Source organism: Rana temporaria, chromosome 12, assembly GCF_905171775.1.
Source record: "Rana temporaria chromosome 12, aRanTem1.1, whole genome shotgun sequence".
In the NCBI taxonomy this organism is placed as follows: Eukaryota; Metazoa; Chordata; class Amphibia; order Anura; family Ranidae; genus Rana; species Rana temporaria.
The window spans coordinates 28,868,370-28,887,908 of record NC_053500.1 but is presented as its reverse complement, the minus strand read 5'-3'; the positions used below and the strand labels follow the sequence as shown (position 1 = coordinate 28,887,908).

At 44.0% G+C, this 19,539-nt stretch overlaps 2 protein-coding genes across 2 annotated transcripts in view; one reads left to right on the top strand and one right to left on the bottom strand.

Moving 5' to 3' along the window:
- Positions 1–19,539, bottom strand: part of ITGB3 (integrin subunit beta 3) — a 115,666-nt gene that overhangs the window by 48,292 nt on the left and 47,835 nt on the right. Inside the window, exons 6-9 of the mRNA XM_040331210.1 lie at positions 13,926–14,087; positions 9,449–9,544; positions 2,761–2,850; positions 1,122–1,256 (exon numbers count right to left, since the gene is read on the bottom strand). Coding sequence (XP_040187144.1) covers positions 1,122–1,256; positions 2,761–2,850; positions 9,449–9,544; positions 13,926–14,087 — 483 coding nt within the window. The remainder of the gene's footprint in view (positions 1–1,121; positions 1,257–2,760; positions 2,851–9,448; positions 9,545–13,925; positions 14,088–19,539) is intronic.
- On the top strand, positions 6,059–8,111 carry TTC26 (tetratricopeptide repeat domain 26). Its single transcript, XM_040331212.1, has one exon. It carries the CDS (start codon positions 6,305–6,307, stop codon positions 7,967–7,969), a length of 1,665 nt encoding a protein of 554 aa, XP_040187146.1. The 5' UTR covers positions 6,059–6,304; the 3' UTR covers positions 7,970–8,111.

Below are 19,539 nucleotides of genomic sequence, written 5' to 3'. Positions count from 1 at the left end.
AGGCTGCATTTGATGGGCGCTGGTGAGGCTGCATTTGATGGGCGCTGGTGAGGCTGCATTTGATGGGCCCTGGTGAGGCTGCATTTGATGGGCCCTGGTGAGGCTGCATTTGATGGGCCCTGGTGAGGCTGCATTTGATGGGCGCTGGTGAGGCTGCATTTGATGGGCCCTGGTGAGGCTGCATTTGATGGGCACTGGTGAGGCTGCATTTGATGGGCCCTGGTAAAGCTGCATTTGATGGGCGCTGGTAAAGCTGCATTTGATGGGCGCTGGTGGGGCTGCATTTGATGGGCACTAGTGAGGCTGCATTTGATGGGCGCTGGTGAGGCTGCATTGGTGGGCGCTTCATTAAAAAGGCAGGGTTTACAAGGGCAGGGGAAAGGGGTGAAGCGGCAAAATTAAGTTTCGCCCTAGGATGTCAAAAATCCTTGCACCAGCCCTGTTTGCAGGCTGCTATATTTACTTAGCAAATCCTGGTATTTATCATTGGTAAAAGTGGCAGGGGGGTGCAGAAGCGAGGGTAAGCTTACAGGACATGCTATGTGTGCCCTGAGTATTTTGGTGAAGATTTTTGGGCATATGTAGCTAGTCTAAGGTAAAAGAATGGTTAATGTGTCCTCAGCACTTAATAAAAGAAAGCAATGTGGGTGCGAAGGGATTAATATCAGCACACAGCCTTCCATCATCCAAGGATTTTGTTCTAGCATTCTGAGCTTTAACCAGCGAAGGACATGGGTTTGATTTAGTTAAAATCTGTCTGGGGGGGGGGGGGGGGGGGCAACTGCAGCATGCATTCTCCCACCGCCTGTCACTCCACAAGACAGCATGTACGTATAAGAAGTTGATGTCTGATGGAGCCATGACAGTACAAACACTGAAAATGGGGCAGCTTCTTTGTGCCCCTTCCAATTCTCATCAATGTCAATGGAAAGGGATGGGGGAAATGGGGGCAAAGCTCCTATCTGCCTACAATCCTGTTCTGTTCCGTTTCTTGTTGGGTCCCTCTTTTTTTTTTTTTTTCTAAACAACGCTTAACATATCAGTAGATAAAACTGGAATGCTGCAAACATTTTGTCAAGAATTTTTCTTAAAGAAAAATGTAGGGAGAAAATATAACTTACCGTATCCCCAATCTTGAGCCCTGAGCAGGATTTTAGGCCTGGTGTGACCTCATTGTTGGTGCAAGTGGCATTGAATGAGAGGGACAGCTCCTCGGGAAGATCGCGGACTTCGAGTTCCACCCTAGATCGGATCTTCTGTGCTCACAAAAGGAAGAAAAAAAAAAAGAACACAAAGTAAATTAGAAAGTGGAGAAAAAAAACGTTGGCAGTCGAGAAAACATTAAGCTGAATGATGACCAAAGTAAAAAAAACTCTCTCCACACCACTCTTTCCACTACTGCCTTAAATCATAAATTGGTGGTCCTGAAATACTTCATTTCAGAAACCACAGCTCTGGAATCTACTGCATATTTGGCCACATGATCCTTGTTGAAGGAGAGATACAGCCATTAAAGGTTAATCCCACTTAGAGGCGGGCTGGAGGGAGCACCAATGGACTACGAGCGTGGTGGCACCTTGTGCTCAATCGAAATCTTCAAGTCCCTCTGGAACAGTGGAAAAGGGCACTTGTAGGCCCAGATTCTTAAAGGGCTTACAACGGCGCAACGCCATGTACGCCGTCGTAAGTCCTAATCTGGGCCGTCGTATCTATGCGACTGATTCTTAGAATCAGTTACGCATAGATAAGCATTAGATCCGACAGGCGTAAGGCTCTTACGCCGTCGGATCTTAAATGCATTTTTTTTTTGGCCGCTAGGTGTTGCCGACGTCGTTTTCCCCGTCGAGTATGCAAATTAGCTAGATACGCGAATTCCCGAACATACGCGCGGCCGACGCAGTGAAGTTACGATGTTTACGTTAGGCTTGTCCCGGCGTAAAGTTGCCCCTGGGTATATGAGGCGCAGCCAATGTTAAGTATGGCCGTCGTTCCCGCATCGAAATTTGAAAATTTACGTTGTTTGCGTAAGTCGTGCGTGAATGGGGCTGGACGCCATTTACGTTCACATCGAAACCATTGACGTCCTTGCGACGTCATTTGCAGCAATGCACCCTGGGATATTCTTCGGACGGCGCATGCGCAGTACGTTCGGCGCGGGAACGCGCTTAATTTAAATGCTCCACGCCCCCTACCCGGCTAATTTGAATTAGGCGGGCTTGCCCTGGGTGATTTACGCTACGCCGCCGCAACTTTACAGGCAAGTTCTTTGAGAATAAAAGCACTTGCCTGTAAAACTTAATCAGATACGTTACGCCCGCCCAGTTTAACTCGATTCTACGAGAATCTGGGCCGTAGTCTCTCCATTCACAGAACTCTGTAAATGGATTGGTGGACAGAGCCATACACAGCCATGCTAATTAAAAAAAAAAATGACAGGAGTCTGCAGGGAGAAGAAGAAGAATCGTTGCATTCAGTACGTGGTAAGCGGTTTGGGAAAGGGGAGGGGCTGCTGCGGACTGCGACTGTTTCATGTAAATATGGGGGTAGTATGAAACATGGTCGGAGAGGTGCACTTGGCCTTTAAGAACGCTGACCTACCACTTTTTCAAAGGTCACGTGACCAAATTCCATGTCTTTCGGAATGATCCTGGTGACTGTAAGCCATAGAAGGAAGTGCAGACAGAAAAGACACGCTGAAATAAATAGGCAGTGCAGGTTTATGTAGTTTGTGGAAAAAGGAAAGGCTTTGGGAAGTCATACCTCATAGGAATCTACGATCAGCTGAATCACATTTCCGGAATCTTTGGATAATGTACCCACTGTTGTCCCGGGAATTAACTCACTGTATTCCTGTGGGGAATAAATTTAGATTAAAAATGACAGCGTGCAGAAACAAATGTCAGGTAAAATAATTTTTTGCAAAGCAAGTTTAAAAATGCTTATCTGATTAACACCTACACTCAGATCTGTTAACTGTAGATGTGGGCTGGCTGTGGGCAACTTTATGTTACTTTGCAGCTTCATTTAAAGGAGCTCAGTATTGAGAAATACATGTGAGCTGCCATTGGTTACAGTTTCCAGAAAATGCTAGTTACCGTATTTATCGGCGTATACCGCGCACTATTTTGCCCTGAAAATCAGGGCAAAATCGTGGGTGCGCAGTATACGCCGATACCCGCCATGAGTTTGAATACTGCGCCGGCATATACCGAGCGCAGTACACTCGTGTATCTTCGGGCAGTCTCGGCGCCTCTCGCACTGACGTCCTGAGCGTAAAGGACCTCAGCGCGAGAGTTGCCGAGCCTGCCCGACGATACACGAGTGTACTGCGCTCGGTATATGTCGGCGCAGTATTCAAACTCGGCGCGGGAAACGAGCGGGGAGGACGCCGAAGAAGGACGCCGGACCCGACGAAGAGGACACCCGAAGCCGCAGACGGACGCCAGACCCGACGAGCCCGCCGATGGACGCCGTGCAAGACACCAAAACTGTAAGTACAAAAATCTTTTTTCCACAGGAATTTTAGGGGTGCGCGCTATACGCGGGAGCGCGCAATACCCTGATACCTTGCCGTCTATATTACAAATGCTTTGAGCCACTGACCCAAAGCAAGAATGGATCTAAACACTTTATAGTGAAGTCGTATATTTTTTACAGTATTGCCGCGTACACACGACCGTTTTTAATGTCATGAAAAAAACACACAAAGTTTTTCTTGATGTGATTCTTGTCAAGCCTACCTTACATGCATACGATCGTGAAAAAACTAGGGCCCAGATTCACGTAGGACAGGGATATGCAATTAGCGGACCTCCAGATGTTGCAAAACTACAAATCCCATCATGCCTCTGCCTCTGTGTGACATGCTCGTGGCTGTCAGAGCCTTGCTATGCCTCATGGGATTTGTAGTTCTGCAACAGCTGGAGGTCTGCTAATTGCATATCCCCGACGTAGGAGATACAGCTGTAGAGTCAAATGCCGCTCAGTGCTTGCGATCTCCTCAGTCAGACGGATCTACCGTCGATCGCGTCACTAGGCTCCTCCCCCACGCGTTGCGTCACTCGACACGTGACTTATTTGTGTCGAGTGACGCAACGCGTGGGGGAGGAGCCTAGTGACGCGATCGACGGGAGATCCGTCTGACTGAGGAGATCGCAAGCACTGAGCGGCATTTGACTATACACCTGATCTTTTCTTTGATCGGGTGTATCGTGAGTGCAATCGCTGTATTGCCAAGTTTTTCTTTCATCTGTTTAAACGTTATTGCACCATGTCTGTTTTCTTTTCTCCTGATATGAGCTGAACTGCCCTGAATGAATAGGAGATCCAGGGGGTGAAGTACTTATGCACTGAACACAACACAGGACTAGTTTCCTTGTCCACAGATCTCAGTGATTGTGAAGTTTTTTCTGTTTCTCTGAAGGTTTCATGCTGACAAAGCGGGACTTTATTGCTTTAATCAATAAGCACTAGACTGTGTTCTCATTTTTATTTATATATATTTTTTTCATTATTGGTGTATTCACTTTATTTGCACGCTATGATGCCTTAAAACAGGGTGTGTACTGGGTATCACATTTTGCACTATTGTACCTATAGGAACAAGTTAATATAAGCGCAACACCTTCATTTTATTAATAAATTACCATAAAACACGCCCACATGTTCCATATTTGAATTAGGCGGGCTTACGCCAGCCTATTTACGCTACGCCGCCGCAACTTTGCTTTGTGAATACTGCACTTGCCTGTCAAAGTTGCGGAGGCGTAGCGTAAATAGGATACGTTACGCCCGCTCACAAATACGCGCTCCCTTCGTGAATCTGGCCCAAAATGCTCGAGCAAAGCGCAGTGACGTACAACACGTACGACGGCACTATAAAGGGGAAGTTCCATTCGGATGGCGCCACATTTTGGGCTGCTTTTGTGTTAAGTAAAAGTTTGGTGAGAGACGATTTGCGCTTTTCAGTCTGTTACAGCGTGGCGAATGTGCTATCTCCATTACAAACGCTAGTTTTACCAGAACAAGTGCTCCCGTCTCATAACTTGCTTCTGAGAATGCGTGTTTTTTTCCCGTCGTTAAAGCCCACACACTATCGTTTTTCATGACGAGAAAAACGACGAGAAAATTTAGAGCATGTTCTAAATTTTTTATGTCCATTTTTCACGTCACGAAAAATGCTCTGGAGCCCACACACGATCGTTTTTGATGACCAATTAAAAAAATTGCATTTTTCGTCACGACTTCCCGAAGGAAGCTCGGGTCGGCTCGGCTCTATTCGGCGCCTGCACACCGGCGCCGAATAGAGCCGAGCTGAGCTTCTTTCGAAAAGTCGTGACGCGCTGTGTGCGCCGTCGTTTAGCATGCCAATTGATTGGCATGTCAATAGGAACGCCCACTCCCGGGTGATTCCATACACGGAAGCCGCGGTGAATTCCACGGCTAAACGATATCTACGGGGAAAAAAAAATAAAGGTCAGTGACATTTTATATGCAGCACGGTGCTGGATGTAGTGTTAGAATTTTTTTTATAAGGTGAACCTCCACTTTAAATGTGAAAATCAGAGGTGTTTTGTGACATGAGCAACCATGTAAGGTCATCAGGTTTGCTGCTGCTTTCAACATTTAAACAGTCCGTCGGATTTCCAAATACTGTTCTTTAAGCATATAAGCTCCGTTTTGTGTTGAAAATAAGTCTCAAATCTCCGGTGGGTGTAACAAGATGTCCGCTTGCCCCTTCTCACTCTATCTTTACTGTGCAGGAGTGTGGGGTGTAGCAAGATGGCGGCGAAAAAAACGTCACTTCCGCAGCAGGAAGAAACAGGAAACTCCACATCCGCCATATTTAAATCTGGAAACGCCGAACAAAACGTAAAAATAACACCGAATGCACTAAACGTATACATTTCCTGATAGGAGGCGCTGTTCTATCCCCCCCCCCACCCGTAAGTGGAGCGACCACGGAGTCTGCGCAGGATAGTTGTGGCTGTTGACAAGGGAACGGCGCTGTTCTATTCTCCCCCCCCCCCCGCACACGGAAGTGCAGCGACCACGGAGTCTGCGCAGGATAGTTGTGGCTGCTTCCAAGGGAACGGCGCTGTTCATTTCCTCCCCACCCCGCACACGGAGTCTGCGCAGGATAGTCGTGGCCGCTGCCAAGGGAACGGCGCTGTTAATTTCCTCCCCACCCCGCACACATGAGTCTGCGCAGGATAGTTGCGGCTGTTGCCAAGGGAACGGAGTCAGCGGTGTTAGCTGCTAAGGCGAAGGAGTCGGTAACGTGCCCGCCTGTTGTCGAGGAAATATGATGCTGTCACGGGCTAAACCGGCTGTTGGCGGCGATCCACAGCAGTCTGATAAACAAAATAAAAAGGGAAAGAAAGTTCCCAAGCTGGACGAATTGCTGGCTCAGCGTGACTTCACAGGGGCAATCACTCTGCTGGAGTTCAAACGTCAAGCTGGGGAGAGTGAGGAAGACACAGACATGTGGATCGGTTACAGTTCATTCCATTTGGGTGACTACAAAAAGTCTTTGGAGGTTTTTAGGAACGCAAGTCAGCAAGAAGGATGCAATCCTGATGTATGGGTGGATTTGGCTTGCACATATTTCTTCCTGGGAATGTATAAAGAGGCAGAGGAAGCAGCCAATAAAGCCGCTAAAAGTCGCCTCCAGAATCGCTTGCTATTTCACTTGGCGCACAAGTTCAACGATGAAAAAAGACTAATGGTCTTTCATCAGAACTTACAAGACATCATTGAAGATCAGCTGAGCCTTGCATCCATCCATTATATGAGGTCCCACTATCAGGAGGCTATAGATATATACAAGAGGATCTTGCTCGAGAACAGGGATTTCCTCGCTTTGAATGTCTACGTCGCTCTTTGTTACTATAAACTTGATTATTATGATGTGTCGCAGGAAGTCCTTGCAGTGTATTTGCAACAAGTCCCTGACAGCACCATTGCCCTGAACCTGAAAGCATGCAATCACTTCCGTCTCTACAATGGGAAAGCGGCGGAAGCGGAACTCAAGAGTTTAATGGATAATACTTCATCTTCATTTGATTTTGCCAAAGAGTTAATTAAGCACAACCTTGTGGTGTTCCGCGCTGGCGAAGGCGCTTTGCAGGTACTACCACCCCTGGTAGACGTTATCCCAGAGGCGCGCTTAAACTTGGTGATTTACTATCTTCGTCAAGATGATGTACAAGAAGCTTTTAACTTGATTAAAGACCTAGAACCGTCTACGCCACAGGAGTATATCCTCAAGGGCGTTGTGAACGCAGCTCTTGGGCAAGAACTGGGCTCCAGAGATCATCTCAAAACCGCTCAGCAGTTCTTCCAACTGGTTGGCGGCTCAGCCAGTGAATGTGATACAATACCAGGAAGACAGTGTATGGCCGCTTGCTTTTTTCTCCTGCAGCAGTTTGATGACGTCTTGATCTATCTTAACTCTATTAAGAGTTATTTCTACAACGATGATACTTTCAACTTTAACTACGCCCAAGCCAAAGCTGCAGATGGAAACTACAAAGAGGCCGAAGAGGTGTTTTTATTAATTCAGAGCGAGAAGATAAAAAATGATTACGTTTACCTGAGCTGGCTTGCCCGCTGTTATATCATGAACAAAAAACCAAGGATGGCATGGGAGTTGTATTTGAAAATGGAAACGTCAGGGGAGTCATTTGGCCTTCTCCAGCTGATTGCCAATGACTGCTATAAGATGGGACAGTTCTATTATGCAGCTAAGGCTTTTGATGTCTTGGAAAGGCTAGATCCAAGTCCTGAATACTGGGAGGGAAAGCGTGGTGCATGTGTTGGAATCTTTCAGATGATCTTAGCAGGCCGGGAACCAAAAGAGACACTGACAGAAGTGCTTCACTTGCTGAGAAGTACAGGTAGTACTCAGGTAGAATATATCATACGAATAATGAAGAAATGGGGCAAGGATAACCGTGTGCCAGTATAACTGACTTTTACCAAAATGTTCCAAGATTTGTACTGCTAAATTTGACAAAGTGTGGAAATTATGGCTTTATTTCGCCTCCACTAATGCTGCTCAAGAATAGTCGGTTTAAGGCTGCATTCACACCTGAACGTGGCGTATTTTACCGCGATTTGACGCGACAAATTGCAGCGTTTTGTCCCGCGATTTGCCGCGACAAAACGCAGCGTTTTTTAAGCCTGAAATACGCCGGAGGGGTGATTGTCGGCTATGCCGAACGCCGAAAGCCGCCTGAAAAAAAGGGTCCGGGACTTGTTTTGAGCTTCAGGCGTACAGCGTTTCGGCGTTCGGCGTGGAGATGTGAACCATCTCCATAGCCGACAATGTTAAATCACCCCTCCGGCGTATTTCAGGCTGCAATAGCGTCGTGCTACAGGCGACAAAACGCCTAGGTGTGAATGGAGCCTAACTGATACGCATTAACTACCTGCTCCATGCTAACGCCTGCTAAGACCCTCCTGATACCCATATAGTTGAACCTAAGGTTGTCCCGATACCACTTTTTTAGGACCGAGTACAAGTACCAATACTTTTTTTCAAGTACTCGCCGATACCGAATACCGATCCTTTTTTTTAAATGTGTCCCCAAATGCAGCCATGTCCCCCACGAATCCAGCCATGTCCCCCACAGATGCAGCCATGTCCCCCACGAATGCAGCCATGTCCCCCACAGATGCAGCCATGTCCCGCACAGATGCAGCCATGTCCCGCACAGATGCAGCCATGTCCCGCACAGATGCAGCCATGTCCCCCACAGATGCAGCCATGTCCCCCATATATGCAGCCATGTCCCCCCACATATGCAGCCATGTCTCCCCATACCTTGATGCCGCCGCCTAGTTAATCAGCGTGCGGGGAACATTACAGCTTTCATTTGAAATCGAGGACGAGTAGCACTTTCTCCCTTCATAATTTCTCCAAATGGAGTGGTTGAGCAGAAAAGTTTTGTTGTTTGTGTTCTTGTTTTGTTTGTTTTTGCTTTTTTTTTCTGTTGCTAACAGCACTGTTTAGACAGATAACCTGTTGCTAGGTACCGATCCACGTTGTACTTTTCGAGCCGGGGAATGCCCAGAGGCTCTGTTCTTGTAACTTTATTTAAAACCAATAAAGAGAATTAAAAAAAAAAAATGTTCCAAGATTTCTCTAAAGATTAATATGGTCTCTAGAAGAAGCTCTGCAAATTGTATGCATTGGAGGATTATACTTTGGATAGCTATATACCAGGAGAATGAGTGTTAAAGATGCTCTTTTTTCTGCAAAATATGTTTTTTTTTATATAGCTGTGCATACATAAATAATAAAATACAACTATATATATATATATATATATATATATATATATATATATATATATATATATATATATATATATATATATATATATATATATATATATATATATATATATATATATAAAAAAAAAAGAGTTCAAATACACATTACCTTGTAGAGGTCTGAGACCTCTTTAGTGACGGCAAAAACAAGATTGATGTTTTTTTGGGAAAGTTTTTCAGTCATGAGTCCAATGGAAGGGTAGTCCTGAAGAAAGACAGATAAAAGGAATATATTTGGAAAGTAGCACAAAAGGGATATCAGTAGGATATAAACTATATCAGCCTTCAAAATTTTCACTTGCCTACTGGAAAATTATTGCTGGCGAGTGCAGGGTTGCCTCGGAGGAGGGGGGGGGGGGGGTCAATTTCCCTTATAAATGTTTTTTTTCCTTGTCTGAATTTCTCACTTGCCGTTTCTCCTCAGTAAGGGATGTAGTCCCAAGGGAGGGGGCAAGCATGCTGACTAACCCCCAGCCAGAACAGCTTGGATGATGGGGGCAAGCTTACTGAGGAGAAACAGGAAGTCTCTTCTCCCACTCTACTAGAATGTGTTTGATCTGTATTCCAAGTAAAAGGATTTCCCATCACTTCCTGTCCTGATCTGGAACCAATAAAACCTGGAGTACTGACCTAACTGGTGGTATATAATCCACATACCGAACATATATAGGTGATGAGAGAGCATTCAAGTGAATTGATGTTTCGAGGTGACTACTGTACATAAGCATTACATGACTTCTCTTGAATATACTGTACATAAGCATTACATGACTTCTCTTGAATAAGGGGGGGGGTCATGGAAAGTCGGAAAGCAAGCACCCTTATCTCACTGGGTGAGGCTGGCTGTTGGTTATACTTTTGATGTGGAATTTAACCACTTAAGACCCGGACCAAAATGCTCCTAAAGGACCCGGCCAGGTTTTGCGATTTGGAACTGTGTCGCTTTAACAGACAATTGCGCGGTCGTGCGACGTGGCTCCCAAATAAAATTGACGTCCTTTTTTTCCCACAAATAGAGCTTTCTTTTGGTGGTATTTTATCACCTCTGCTGTTTTTATTTTTTGCGCTATAAACAAAAATAAAGCGTAAATTTTGAAAAAAATGCAATATTTTTTACTTTTTGCTATAATAAATATCCCCCAAAAATATATAAAACAACATTTTTTTTCCTCAGTTTAGGCCGATACGTATTCTTCTACCTATTTTTGGTAAAAAAAAAATCGCAATAAGCGTTTATCGGTTGGTTTGCGCAAAATGTATAGCGTTTACAAAATAGGGGATAGTTTTATTGCATTTTTATTATTTAATTCTTTTTTTACTACTTTTGGTGGTGATCAGCGATTTTTTTTCGTGACTGCGACATTACGGCGGACACTTTGGACACATTTTTGGGACCATTGTCATTTTCACAGCAAAAAATGCATTTAACCACTTCAATACCCGCCCATTGTCATTTGACGTCCACAGATGGGATCTCCCATCCTGGGTGGACGTCAAATGACGTCCTTGGCTTTGCGGGTGGATATCTGAATGATGCCTGCAGCTAGAGGCATCATCCAGATATCCTTTTGTTCTGCCGGCGATTCTGCGCAACATAAGAACGATCATAGCGGCGGTTCCGCCGCTTGATCGTTCTTACAGGCAGCGGGAGGGGACACCCCCCCCTCCCGCCGCCATCCGGTGCTTCTCCGGGCTCTCCCGTGCGATCGGGGGCCCGGAGAAAGAATCGTCTGGCGCTCGCAGGAAGCATAGAGATGACTGGTGACCAGATGGTCACCAGTCATCTCTATGACCGTCGGAGGACCCGGGCACGATGTGATGATGTCACGCCCGGGTCCCCGTAAGTAAACAAAGCCGCGATTGCGGCTAGTAAGCAACAGTATTCGTGAGATCGGTGAATTTTTTTTCACCGATCTCATGGTTTCCAGCCTGGAGGAGAGATGCAGGGTCTTCTTGACCCACATCTCTCCATAAAGAACCTGTCACACACATTTCCTATTACAAGGGATGTTTACATTCCTTGTAATAGGAATAAAAGTAAAAAAAAATTAAAATTTAGAAAAGAAGTGTAAAAAAAGAAAAAAATAAGTAAAAAAATAAATAAAAGAATAAAAAATTAAAGTAAAACGCCCCTGTCCCCGGTAGCTCGCGTGCAGTAGCGAACGCAAACGTAAGTGACCGCCGCTTAAACCACATATGTGAGGTATCACCGCGTGCGTTAGAGTGCCAGCAACAAATCTAGAACTAGATCTCCTCTGTAAATCTAAACTGGTAACCTGTAAAAAAAATGAAAGCGTTGCCTATGGAGATTTTTAAGTACTGAAGTTTGGCGCCATTCCATGAGTATGCGCAATTTTAAAGCGTGACATGTTGGGTATCTATTTACTCGGTGTAACATAATCTTTCACATTATACAAAAAAATTGGGCTAACTTTACTGTTTTGTTATTTTTTTAATTCATGAATTTTTTTTTTCCAAAAAAAAGGCGTTTGAAAAATTATTGCGCGAATACCGTGCAAGATAAAACCTTGCAATGACCGTCGTTTTATTCCCTAGGGTGTCTGCTAAAAAAACATATATAGTATTTGGGGGTTCTGCGTAATTTTCTAGCAAAAGAATGATGATTTTTACATGTAGGAGAGAAGTGCCAGAATAGGCCCAGTAATGAGGTGTGTATAAAAGCCCGGTATTGAAGTGGTTAAAATGCATTGTTTATTGTGAAAATGACAGTTGCAGTTTGGGAGTTAACCACAGGGGGCGCTGTATGGGTTATGTGTGACCTCATGTGTGTTTACAACTGTAGGGGGGTGTGGCTATAGGTGTGACGTCATCGATTATGTATCCCTATAAAAGGGATCACGCGATCGATGACGCCTCTCCCCGTTCTTCAGCTCCGGGGACCGATCGCGGGACTCCAGCGGCGATCGGGTCTGCGGGTCCTGGAGCTTCGGACCAGGTCACGCGCCCGCGACCCACGGCTGGACAACAGCACAGCACGTACAGGTACGTGCATGTGCCCAGCTGTGCCAATCATGGCGACGTATATGTGCAGGAGGCTGTCCTTAACTGGTTAAGAAAAAGCCCTTTATCATGGTCTCATCGGACCTTTATAGTAAACTGTTATACAGTGATATACAGATTTTTTTCACTTATCGCTGATTTATGTAATTTGATTCTTAACTAGTAGCCGACCAGCCACCGTCATTATACGGCGGCAGGTCGGCTCTCCTGGGCGAGAGCCCGTAGCTATACGTCCTATCGTATAGCCGCCACTAGGGGGCGCGTGCGCGCCGCCGGAGGCGCGCGCGCGCGCTCCCCGCTCGCCCCCGACTCCCGTGCGTGTGCCCGGCGGGCGCGATCGCCGCCGGGCACACGCGATCGCTCGGTACAGAGCGGGGAACGGGAGCTGTGTGTGTAAACACACAGCTCTCGTTCCTGTCAGCAGGGGAAATGCTGATTTTCTGTTCATACAATGTATGAACAGAAAATCAGTGTTTCCCCTAGTGAGGCCACCCCCCCCCCCCACAGTAAGAACACACCCAGGCATACTTAACCCCTTCCCCGCCCCCTAGTGTTAACCCCTTCACTGCCAGTGGCATTTTTATAGTAATCTAATGCATTTTTATAGCACTGATCGCTATAAAAATGCCAATGGTCCCAAAAATGTGTCAAAAATGTCCGAAGTGTCCGCCATAATGTCGCAATACCGAGAAAAAAATCGCTGATCGCCGCCATTACTAGTAAAAAAAATATTAATAAAAATGCCATAAAAATACCCCCTATTTTGTAAACGCTATAACTTTTGCGCAAACCAATCAATAAACGCTTATTGCGATTTTTTTTACGAAAAATATGTAGAAGAATACGTATCGGCCTAAACTGAGGAAAAAAAATGTTTTTTTATATATTTTTGGGGGATATTTATTACAGCAAAAAGTAAAAAATATTCATTTTTTTCAAAATTGTCGCTCTATTTTTGTTTATAGCGCAAAAAATAAAAAACGCAGAGGTGATCAAATACCACCAAAAGAAAGCTCTATTTGTGGGAAAAAAAGGACGCCAATTTTGTTTGGGAGCCACGTCGCACGACCGCGCAATTGTCTGTTAAAGCGACGCAGTCCCGAATCGCAAAAAGTACTCTGGTCTTTAGGCAGCAATATGTTCCGGGGGGTAAGTGGTTAAGCGCAATATTTTTAATATTTTTTTAACAAGAAGTTTAGCACAACACTTTAATACTTTATACTTACTAGAAGAAATATCTTATATGTATTTGCAGCTGAATGTTTTGTTTTCTAGATGGGATTGCACGAGTGCACTGTTTTTTTTTTTTTTTTTAACTGGTGTTCTGTTTGTTTCAGACCAATAACTATACAATATCAAGCAAGCACTGATGTCATCAGATCAGCATTACAATCGCACAGTTAGCTTTTTCAGAAGGAGGTTGTGAATGGCAGCCAAATATGATTCCCAGTATACTTTTTCCAAAAAGCCTGCTAGAAAAAAGGAATGCTGTTCACTTTATTGCTGTCTGGATTCTTTTTATTTTAAAAGAGGTGGAATAGAACTTGAGACTAAGCCTTACTTACCAGAATAGTAGACAGTGTGTAAGAATTGCTATCTCCAAGATGGCACTGTCCATCATTGGGGCGAACGATTCCTGCAAGACGTCCATCCAAGGCAATGTGTGTTCTGGCATCTGTAGTAAAAACCAGCAGGTGGGATGATTCGTTCCTCCAGCCAATCCTCTCCTGGTAAAATCAATAGGGGAAAGCAGGCTCACTAATGATAGACATTTAGAGCAGGGGTCTCCAAACTTTCTAAACAAAGGTCCGGTTTACTGTCCTTCAGGCTTTAGGGGGGCCGGACTGTGGCCAGTAGGAGTAAAACATGCCCCATCATTGCTTTTAGTGGGAGGAATAGTGTCCCACCAATGGTGTCTATGGAAGGAATAATGCCCCATTAATGTGGTCAACTAAAGGAAAAATGTCCCCAAGGTCAGATAAAGGCAAGCAAAGGGCCGCATATGGCCCCTGGGCCACAGTTTGGAGACCACTGATTTAGAGCTTTATTATCCTAATTTCATGTCTCTCTTTTTTTTTTTTTTTTTTTTTTTTTTTTTTTTTTTTTTTTTTCCTTTTTTTTTTTTTTTTTCCGCCTCAGAGAACTTTCAGGATATTCAATCAATTTGCGTTCATTTCGCAGTCTCCTTAGTTCGCATCATGGTTGGAAAATTTATTTATCTATTCATTTCATTTTCTTCCCCTTTTTTTTTTTTTTTTTTTTTTTTTTTTTTATTTATATCAGTTAATATACAAAAGAAGAGGGAGGAAAAAAAAATACTTAAATACAAAGATAGGTACATTAGTTTCCCCAAGCCAAACAAACCCTCATCCCACCCTCATGTCACCCCCCGCCCTTCTCCCCACCTACCCACCCTCCCCTACCTCCGGAAGTCAGTCTCCTATTGAATCACTCTTTGCCCGATAATCTTCCTACTCTATGTCAAATCATCTGATCATCCTGTCAATATACCTTGGTGTAAGTTTAAAGTTGGCCCAGTCCTGCCATTTTCGTTTAAATCCGCCTTCTCCTTCCTCTCCCAAAAACCTGAGCTGTTCAGCATAATATATGTCATTGATTCTGCAAAACCAACTCTTCTCTGTCGGGCTCATAGGGTCCTTCCATTGTTTGGGAATCAGACTCTTTGCTGCATCTAGTACGTGAGGAAGTAAAGTTCTCATGTACTGTTTAGTTGACATTTCTGTCCCATGGAACAAGCAGACCCATGGATCAGGAGGTATTTTAATTCCGGTTATCTCCTCAATTACCAATAATATATTATTCCAGTATGTTTTGATTTTTGGGCAGGTCCACCATATATGTGACATAGTTCCCACTTCAAGACAGCCCCTCCAGCAATTTTTGGAGGTGTCGTCTTGATAACGGTGTGCTATGGCCGGGGTTATATACCATCGTGCTAAACACTTGAAATTCATTTCGATCAGTGCACAATTAAATGAGGTCGTATGGGTCCTTTCTAATATTTTCCTGACCTCTATCTCGGTTTTACCCGTTCCCAATTCCTCTTCCCATTTATTAATATAATGAGGGAGGCCGGGGTCTTTTAATCGCATCAATATTTTATAAATTGCGGAAATCGCGCCCCTTCCCCCTGGGGCGGAACACAGGCGCTCCAAAGGAAGCAAGTGTCTATCTGATCTCAGGGGGGAGGGGAGGGAATCCACGAAATGCGTCAACTGCTGGTATCGCCACCTGTTCAACTCAAACAAATCTTTTTTTTTACTTAGTTCCTGGTAGGTAAGAATTTTGCCATCTTTTAATATATCTTTTAATTGTGCATGTGGTTTTTTAATCCAATTACCAAACAGGTCCATTTTCCCTGGTATAAAAAAAAGTGTGTCATATAGAGGGATTAGTGGGGAATTATAGCCCCATCGATGTTTTTTATGTGCCCTATCCCATATAAACGTGGATGCCAATGTGATTTGGTGCATGTGCGGATTTATTTGTCTAAAATGTGGCGGTATCCAAATCTCTTTTCCTAACCGTGACTTATTTGAACAACTTTCTATTCTCACCCACCTTTTCTCTTTGTTATCTCTGACCCAATCGATCACCCGTGCCATGTGTATAGCCCTATAATATGTGTAAATATCCGGTACCCCCAGACCACCATGTTCCTTATCTCTAGTTAACACCTCCATACTTATGCGCACCTTTTTGTTTCGCCATATGAACCTATTTAGTAACTGTTTTAGTATTTTAAAATAGACACCCGGTAATGCAATTGGTAACATTTGCATTATATATAGTATCTTAGGGAGTGTAAACATTTTAAAACAGTTTATTCTCCCTAGTAGGGATCTTTGTCTCAGTGCAATTCTCTTTAGGTCTTTTTTAATATCATTTAATAATGGTATATAATTCTGCAGGTAAATTAAGTCAGGGGATGAAGTAATATTGACTCCCAAATATTTTATCTCGGTATCTTTCCAGGTAAATGGGAACTCTTGCTTATATCTCCGTATATCCTGTGCGTTCACGCTAATATTAAGGATTTCTGATTTTAGAGGATTGATTTTAAAGTTGGATACATCTCCATACAATTTGAGGGTTTTTAATAGATTCGGGAGTGTTATAGTTGGATTCGTTATATATAATAAAATATCGTCGGCGAACGCTGCGAGTTTATGTTCCCCATCATTTGTTTGAATCCCCCTGATGTCGGGGTTATTTCTAATCCCGGCCAGCAATGGTTCCAAAGATAAAATGAATAAAAGAGGGGACAGGGGGCACCCCTGTCTAGTCCCATTGAACATTTCGAATGACCCTGACAATGTCCCGTTCACCTTAACTCTTGCCGTTGGGTGTTTATACAAAGCGCTTATCCACCCCATCATTTTTGGACCGATCCCGATAAATTCCAATGTGTTCAATAGAAATCCCCAGTCTACCCTGTCGAAAGCCTTTTCGGCATCTATAGACAGGAGTAGACCTGGGGATTTACTATCTTTTATTATCTGTGTCAACAGAAGTGTTCTGATGCTGTTGTCCCTACCTTCCCTCCCGGGGACAAAACCTACTTGGTCAGTATGTACTAAATCTTTCATGATTATTTTCATTCTCCCTGCTAGGATTTTGGCGAACAATTTTACATCTGCATTTAATAGCGAGATGGGTCTAAAACTAGAACATAAGGAGGGATCTTTACCTATCTTAGGGATTACTGTAATGGCAGCTTCCAAAGCCTCTTGACGGATATCCCAATTTAAACCAATACCATTTATATAGGAGCACATCCTGGGGACAAGAATGTCACTGAACTTTTGATAGTATGCAGTTGTTAGCCCATCGGGGCCTGGGCTTTTCCCCTTTGGTAACTCCTTTAAATTATTACGAATTTCCATTTCCGTTATAGGTTCTTCTAGAAAACTAATTTTGTCCTCTGGTATTTTATTTAAACATGTGTTACTTAAGAATTTTTTTATATTAACACTTCTCCTTTTTGTTTTTTCTGAAGTATCCCCTTGCGATATCGAGTACAACTTCCCATAGTATTCTTGAAATTCTCTTGCTATTTCTGATGTTGTGTATACCTTACTCCCTTTGCCTGTTTGAATATTTTCTATATAATTACTCTTAAATTTGTTTTGAAACCTTTTTGCTAGGTATTTACCGGACAAGTCCCCCAATTGATATTTCTCTTTCTTACGTCTGAAGGATGCCGCTCTATTATCATATTCAATGAGATCTCTTAATTCCTCTCTTTTTAAGATAATGGTACGATCTGCTTCCTGCTCGCCTGTTAGTTTATGGATCTGTTCAAGATCCAAGATAGTTTTATATAGCTCATCATATTTTTTTTTAGTTTCTTTTTTTTTCGCTGATCCTATTGCGATCAGTATGCCCCTAATATAGGCCTTGTGAGCCTCCCAAACTATTGATTCCGACATATGTTCGGAACAGTTTGTCTTAAAATACCATTCCAATTCCTGTTTTATCCTTACTACAACCTCTTCGTCCTGTATTAAATCCTCATTAAGTCTCCATTTGGTATTACTTTTAGGGGTTCCCTCGTTTTTTAAGTTGATTGAAACTGGCGCATGATCCGACAGGGTCGTTATCCCAATTCCCGAACTTGTCACTACATCCAGTGAGCTATGATCCACTAAAAAAAAATCAATCCTAGAGTACGTCCCGTGCACAGCGGAGTAGAATGAATAATCTCGTATTTTTGGATGCTGAATTCTCCAAACGTCTATCAATTGGAGTTGATGTAATTTTTTTTTAAGTAATTTTCTTTGTACATCTCCAGTCCGCTGTGCACGGGACGTAGAATCGAGGTCCGGATCTAGGCAGAGATTCATGTCACCCGCCACAACTACCTTGCCTATCCTAAAGTCCATAAACATATCAATGACCCCCCTTAGAAATCTCATGGAGTTCTTATTTGGGCAGTAAATGTTTGCAATAGAATAGTCCACTTCGTTTATTTTTCCTCTAAGTAGGAGATACCGCCCCTCGGGATCCACTTTTCTCTCTGCCAGGACGAATCTAACTTCCTTAGCAAACCCTATGGCAACCCCCTTTGCTAATTTAGTCGGTGAGTCTCCATAAAACCATAGTGGATATTCCGGAGAACTTATTTTAAGGTTTGACTCCTGCGAGATATGTGTCTCTTGTATGAGTACTATGTCTGCTTTAAGATGTTTGATTTCTCTTAAAATATTACCCCTTTTTAACGTGGAATTTAATCCCCTTACATTATATGAGAGTATTTTTAAGGTTCCCATAGTTCTATCAGTTGAGTCATGTCACTCGTCATCTTACATGGATAGGATTTCCAATAGGCATCAGAGCAAAGCCACAACAGGCAGCTTATTTCTAATACTGCAGACCGGAGATACTCCCCCCCAAACCCTCTCCCGCACCCCCCCACCTCCCCCCATATACTCTGTGCTAAGACCCCGATATTCACCCTAACCCTCCCCCCCTCCCTCCCTTCCCCCACCAATAGGGGCATTACGGCCTAAAATAGGCACCTGGATCCGTGGCCAACCTGCACCACCCGGCCCACGGTTCTCGCCCCGGAGGTTGAGCTCTGTAAGTGCGACCACATCCGGAACTGCCCCCACCCCCCCCCCCAGCCGGGGGTTGTGGGTGGGTGAGTAGCCCCAGGACCCCCGAAGCCCCCAGGCCCACACCAGCCAGTCCCCCCCCATCCCCCCCTAACCCCCCCCCCCCCGCATCTCCCCCCCTATTCATCCTATGTGGATTTTTTCCTGATTATCTTCCTCTTTTGTTTCCTGGGATGAGGTTCCATGTCTGATGACCTGGTATTGGTGATGTCTTCTCTTGTGGTTCATTCCATCCAGGTATCTCTATCAATGGAATGTCTAGTCTCTTACAAAACTTAGTCATCTCTTCAGGGAACCTTAAGGTCGCGGACCTGCCCTCCTTCTTCCCGATTAAACACGCTGGGTAACCCCAGGAATATTGGATACCATGTGCTTTTAAATGTTCGAGTAATGGTTTTAATAATCTCCTTCTAGAGAGGGTCTCGGTGGCAAGGTCCGGAAAAATCTGTAATTCAGTCTCATTGAATGTAACCGGCCTGATAGTTTTAAGACGCTGCCATATCTGTTCTTTATCTTGGAAATTGTGAAATCTTGCGATCAC

Bases quoted from the DNA above. Each gene is read 5' to 3' on its own strand.
- TTC26 (XM_040331212.1), top strand. From the start codon at position 6,305: ATGATGCTGTCACGGGCTAAACCGGCTGTTGGCGGCGATCCACAGCAG.